General features: G+C 41.7%; 1 protein-coding gene across 1 annotated transcript in view; it reads left to right on the top strand.

Moving 5' to 3' along the window:
• The window catches only part of srp14 (signal recognition particle 14), an 11,327-nt gene extending 4,944 nt beyond the window's left edge, over nucleotides 1-6,383 (top strand). The window contains exons 3-5 of the mRNA XM_020510309.2: nucleotides 1,398-1,510; nucleotides 2,664-2,696; nucleotides 5,482-6,383. Coding sequence (XP_020365898.1) covers nucleotides 1,398-1,510; nucleotides 2,664-2,696; nucleotides 5,482-5,571 — 236 coding nt within the window. The 3' untranslated portion in view covers nucleotides 5,572-6,383. The remainder of the gene's footprint in view (nucleotides 1-1,397; nucleotides 1,511-2,663; nucleotides 2,697-5,481) is intronic.
• Nucleotides 6,384-6,693: the final 310 nt, after the last annotated feature.

A 6,693-nucleotide genomic window follows, 5' to 3' on the forward strand; every position in this document is an offset into this window, starting at 1 on the left:
AGGGAGGCAGGGACAAGCTGGACTGGTTTTGGGATGCGGACCCCAAACCAGTCCAGCTCGTCCCTACCTCCCTAACCTGTACTTCCTCCCACCTCAAGCCGCACCTCCATCTCCTACCGACTAACCTCATCTCGCCCCCTTGACCTGTCCGTCCTCCCTGGACTGACCTATCCCCTCCCTAACTCCCCACCTACACTCACCTTTACTGGCCCCATCCCCGCCTCTTCGACCTGTTTGTTTCCTCTCCACCTATCCTCTCCTCTATCTATCTTCTATCCACCTCCCACTCTCTCCCTATTTATTTCAGAACCCCCTTCCCCTCCCCCTTTTCTGATGAAGGGTCTAGGCCCAAAACGTCAGCCTCTCTGCTCCTATGATCATGCTTGGCCTGCTGTGTTCATCCAGCCCTGCACCTTGTTGTCTCGGATTCTCCAGCATCTGCAGCTCCTACTATCTCTGAATAGGTGAAAGGATTTGCAGGATGTGATGAGGTTAAAGGAAAAGGTTTAGCAAGAAGCCTGAGCGGAGCATGAACACAGACATGGGCAACTTGGGCCCAAGGCACTTATTTATTCTGTAAATCTGAGGTAATTCCCCCAATTCCTAGAGAGTCTGTTTACCCATCCCTATTATATGCTGTCACCGAGACAGCGGAAGCAGTGATCAAGATTAGAATCTATAGCTGTCTATAGAGACAGCTTCTCATTGATCAGCCTTGTTGCTCTGCAATACTATGTAATCCTTTGTTTAAAATGTAAGTTATTTTGATTTATTTTAGAATATAGTGAGTAATTTGATACTCTTCATGTACAATAGGCTTGAAAGAGAAATTATTTTAGACCTATGATTGCCAAAGATATCCACTTGAGTCTGGATCTGCTGTAATCTAATAATGGAGACTGATGAGAGAACATTACCATTGTATCTGAGTTCTATCAGCATGATAGATGAACTAAGTAGTCTGTAGTGTAGTGATTCTTCCCATCCAGCATTTGAATGGATAAAAGTCAGGTGTGCAATGAGAAGATTTACCTTCATACATCTGTATAAGACCAACCATACCTTGTTTATATAGCATTAATGCAAAAAAAGGCCCAAAGCATTTCACAGGAGATGCATAAATAACATTATAATATCAACTACATGAGTGTCACATAAGGAGATATCAAGGCAGATGATCAACTGTTTGGTCAAATAGGCATTTTCTTCAAGGTGGAGAGGGAGGTTTTGGTCAGGAGCTCGAGGTCAGTGCCTAAGAAACTGAAGTTACAGCTACCAATGATGGAGCAATGAAGTGATCTGTAAGAGCTGGAGACACTACAGAGATAGGGAGGGGTATAAATTGAAGTAGGTGAATTTAAGAAACTGGGCAGAATGTAATGTGCACCTTTCTATAGATGATGGTCGGACAAAGCCAGTTCCACGGAAAGGAAACCCCGATACCTTTGAACCTGCTGACAATAAGTGTCTACTGAGGGCAACTGATGGGAAGAAGAAGATTAGCACAGTGGTAAGTGTAAGGAGGAGAATGACCACAAACTGTAGCTAATTTGTAAATGGGGTGGGGAGGCTGTTCAGCCCATCAGATTTACTTTTCCTTCTAGTCAGTCAGTGTGGCTGATCTATACCTTAGCTCCAATTACCTACCTATGAATCATGTCCCCTGATGTGCTTAACGAATGAAAATCTTGCTGACAAGTGAGATACGTTGCTCAAGCTTTTTGTCTCCCTCAGCAGGACAAATGCAAGAATGCCAAATTTCAAAACCTCGACAATTTATTCTGCAGGCATTAATTCATTTGATTGTCGTATTGAAGAGTTCATAGGTAGGGACAAGTTATGTGCAAACAAAAAGAATATGTTCAATCTACGTGTGCCTTTTTTTGAATTACCTAGGAGCTTGGGGCATATATAGTTCCTTGGTTATTTCTCCATGGCAAAGCTTTGGCCAAGCTGAATCCTTTCTATTATAGTATAATTTGCTGTGATCATTTGAAATTTGGCATTCTGCATTTGTCGTGATGAGTACTAAATGAAAACCTTCTGCCATGGACAAACTTCTGGATTAGAAGGAAGGGTAGGCCATTTAGCTCTTTAAGCCTGCTTTACTATTTGATAAATTCATGGCTGATGTAATTTACTTCATATATCTGACCTCCACTTTCCTGTCTCCCCTCCCACCACAATGACCTTCTACTGTGGATATCAAAGATCTGTCTAATTCCACCTTGAATATGTTCATAACCTAGCTTCTGTTGCTCTGAGGAAGAGAATTCCACAGACTAATGACTGTCTGAGAGAAATTCTTGTTATCTGTTGTCTTAAATAGGAGAACTCTTATTTTTAGACCCTCTTGTAAAGGAAACTGTCTGTCTTTTCAACAATATTTAAATTTTGTAGTCCCAAGTGACATTTAAAGTCTATGTTTGGTGGATTTTTTTTTTTAATTCAAAGTTTCAATTAGTTCCCAGTGTCCACGAACTTTTGGGGAAGCGAGTTCCTGAGTCTATTCTCTCAGGCTTGCTCTGAACAATGTAGTGTTTGTGTGCATGGATGGATGCTTAACAAGCCGAAACTTTTCACCTTATGCTTAGGTGGTGGTAAGGTACTCCCTGTACATTCAATATTGGTGTATTTAAATCTCTACTTTTTCCTTCTTTCAGATTAGCTCCAAGGAAGTGAACAGGTTTCAGATGGTAAGTCTGTAAACTTTCTTCGTGCAATGTATGCCATTACAGTGATGACCTTTATTCAGCCAACTTTACAGGCTCACGTAACTAATGCACTAGCTCTAACAAAGGGTGGTAGCCACTGCTGTGGAAAGTTGCCTGTCTCTTTATCTTGAGCATTTCTCTTTTCAAGAGGCTGCAAATAGGGTGGGGAGGAAGAATGTCGTATCAATTTGTGGAATAGTCTGCCATAATTCTCCTAGGGTCATACCAACTGCAGACAATCTCTCGTGGAGATGCCTTCTTAACAAAGGTGGGCATTTACAGTCAGTACAACCTGATGACCACTTTGACCCAGTGATTCCTTTTGCACATCCTATTCTTCAGTTCTCTCTATGCAACAAGCACTAGCCAGTTAAGATGACCAGCAATCTTTAGTAACTCCAATAGGAGGCAGCTGTTCTGCCTTTGAGCCCCTACTGCTTTTCATATGGGTCACAGCAGAACTGAACCTCTACCCCCGTTGAATTAGCTGATCCCACCTAAGGTTAGGATCTCTAGCGGCAAGTAGGGGACGAATAAGCCGGGGTGCCTGCTCCTGATCAGTTGATAATCATGGGCGTCTGATCAGGGTGAGATTGCACATAGGTACACTGGGTGTTTATTTTCCCATCACGTTTTTCACATTTTTTTTCTTGGCAAGGTGAACAATATGCAATACAGTTGCGCACCACTAGATGTCACCATGCCTTCTTGGAGATGGACACAACTGCAGAACTGATTAGAAAAGTAAAACGGACCAAAGAAACCCCAAACCTTTTGCCTGTTTGTTTTATACTCGGAATAATTTAGGAGCACCCTTCCAGTCCAAATATGAGATGAGATGTTTAATGCTGATGTAAGTTGGCAATGACTTGCATTTTATTGCACCTGTTAACATAGCAGAAAGTTTCAAAGCAAGGGCCAAAAATAGAAATGTTAAAACAGGTGACAAAAAAAAATCTGGTCACGGGTGGGTTATGTGGATCATCTTCAAAGGAGAGCTAAGTTCCTTGGTAGCTAAAGGCATGACCGTCAGTCGTGGGCTCTAGGGTGTGCAGTTGGACAAGACCCCAAACTTGGTGTGATGTGGAGGTGCTTATTACTTATTGGATTACTCACTACTTTTCTTAGACCCTCGGCATGTGACTCTTATACCTATCATGTTATTCCAGTCATTTGGTTTGTCTCCAGCACCACATTGTTTATAATTTTTTGTAATTCTCTTTCTGCCTCATTTAGTTGTATTGTAGATTATCCCTTTGCTTGTTATTCAGCTGTTGACACTTTACTCACACCATCTGACACTTTTGATTACCTGCAGAGACTTATTATTTGACACTCCACTCACACCATTTGTATGATCTTTTGATCGCTCTGCCTATAAATTCTGTGTCTCTGTGCTTCTCTCTCACTTCACCTGACAAAGGGGCTATACTCTGAAAGCTTCTGATTTCAAATAAACCTGTTGGGCTATAACCTGGTCTTGTCTGATTTCTGACCTTGCCCAAACTTGGTGTGTTCAATTTTGGACACTTGTGAGCTGGAGAAGGTGGTGACAAAGGTAGGATTGATAGTGGGGGAGGGAAATTGGAAAGATTTAAGAGCAAAAGTAAGAATTTTTCAAATGATGCTTGACCAAAGTTTGAGGTGGTCGGTGAATGCGAGGATGATGGGTTAACAGGATGTGATTCCAGATCGGATACAAGCAGCAGGGATAAAAATGGAGGCTTGCCAGGAGTGTATTGGAAAGGTCAAGATTGAAGCAAAATAAAACATAATGCTTTACCTTAAAATAAATGTCCAGCTCCTGTTGAGGTTAAAATTTGAACTTGGAGTCTGAGGGTTTCTGTGATTTACATTAATCTCATTCAAGATGTAGAAATTTAAGATGTAGCCAGAGAGATCCGATAAACTGCTGGAACAGCCATCTCAGGGAGCACTGTAGACCTGTTATTGAAAATGATAAACAGGTAAGCAGCAACATCTTCAGGTACAGTAGACCTGCCTGGCTGGGGCATGCTGTTTCAAGGTTGACTTGCTGCCTATTTCCCATTGCCAGTGCAATGATGAATTGGAGATAACGTGACTCTTTGAATTTGTGTTAGTTGCAGTGCCTAGGCTATGTGGGTGGCACTTTTGTAGGCACTGGAAGGTTGTGAGTTCAAGCTTCACTTTAAACCTCAGAACAAAATCTAGACTAACCCTATTGGTAAAGTATTTGAAGAGAGTGTGGAATTGTTAGTATATCGTCTCTTGTATAAGGTGTTAAACTGAGGCCTGTCCAGTCAATGCTTCGTGATGTCCTGGCTGATATTTATGCTTTGACTGACATCACTGAAGCACCTGATTTGCTCATCATAGCATTTTCTTCTGGGAGCTTTCAATGCACAAATTGCCCACAGCATTTCCTAGTTTACCGCCAGGACCACAGCCAAGGAAGTGCTACTGACGTGTAAAATAATTTGGGACATGGCAAATATTATTCTATAAATGCCAGTCTGCAGTTCTGTTCTATTATAAAATGTTTGTGTAGCTTGGAAACCGCCTTTAAGAAACTCCATATGTAAGGTTTACTTGGGAATCAGACCAGCACTGTCAGTGGCTTTTAGGGAAGTAGCTGTCAAGCCAAAGTCACTTTGACTGCCCGTTTTCCTCCCCCTCTTAATTTTGTTTAGCTAGAATGATTTAAAACTGTCTTTTACTTCATGTTGACATAGTCCAGCACAACTCCCTTTTAAAGACTTCTGTTTGAATTCTCTTGGGTTTTCAGGCATACTCAAACCTGCTACGGGCACACATGGACGGCTTGAAGAAGAAAGACAAGAAAAGCAAAAGTAAGAAGACCAAGGCCACACAGTGACTGAGCTGTTGTCACGGCAACAGGGGACAAGCTATTGGAGGAGACAGACAGCTTTGCTATTCCCAAACCTAACATAAGACCCTTAGACTGCAATCAACTTCAGTTACTTATTTTTTTTCATAGACATCAATTGCATGGAGATGTGGAGGAATTGGCAGTAGGGTGAGAGGAGAAGAAACTTGTTTCTGCCAGGACCTCAGTGGAAATGCATCATGACCACAGATGTGTCTGATAACTGCGTCCATGGTAGCACGTCATCTTATTCATGCTTTGGCATATTTATTGCAAAGTGTTGCTGTGCGTGGCCCAAACATAACCTTTGCTAGGATTTTGCAGGTTTTACATCAGTGCATCATGGGCATGTAGGGTAAATTTCTCCTATCTCTTTAATTAGTTGTTTTTCAATGTGGTTATCAGTGATGTGCACTGAATAATTTGACAGCTATGCACCCATTCAGCCTGTCCCTGGATGCAACCCTGGACATTCCTGCAGAAGCAGAGATATTCTCTAACATTCAGTAATGAAACTAAACCCTTTGTGAAATGAATTACGGGGGGTGTCACTGCCCTGTCAAGAGAGGATCCTCATCTTCTTTACCCTGCTTGTCATAAAGATGTTCCACAGTGTGTTCTCTGAAATCAAAGAGAGATATGTATCTTTTGGCCAAATATATAAGAGAATTTTGTTGCTATCTTTTAATGATCAGCTGGAGCTGATATTGTTTCCAAATGGGGTTATAGGTTGATTGTTGCAGAGCTATGTATAAACTAAAATAAATTTCAAAGAAGGCTTTCTGAACCATTTTATTACACTAAAGTTAATTTTATATGGTGTTCTTGCTGCTAATAATTTGTGGGTTTAAATTGTGGCTTAGTGGGTAGCAATCTTGACACCCAATTGGAAAGTTGAGGTTTTATGATTCACACTGCAGAGATTTATTCCCACTGGTGCCTCAATATGGTATTGAGGATAGCTGCACTGTCAGATGCTTTTTTTTAATCCACCCCCACCCCCTTCATGAGATGATAAGCAATGGTCATGCGCCTGCTGAACTGGACACAAAAGTTTCCATGGCACTGTTCAAGATATCTGCTAACCCCCAGCTCAAGCGGAGGGGATTT

Source organism: Rhincodon typus, chromosome 8 (genome assembly GCF_021869965.1).
Source record: "Rhincodon typus isolate 14 chromosome 8, sRhiTyp1.1, whole genome shotgun sequence".
NCBI classification, from domain to species: Eukaryota; Metazoa; Chordata; class Chondrichthyes; order Orectolobiformes; family Rhincodontidae; genus Rhincodon; species Rhincodon typus.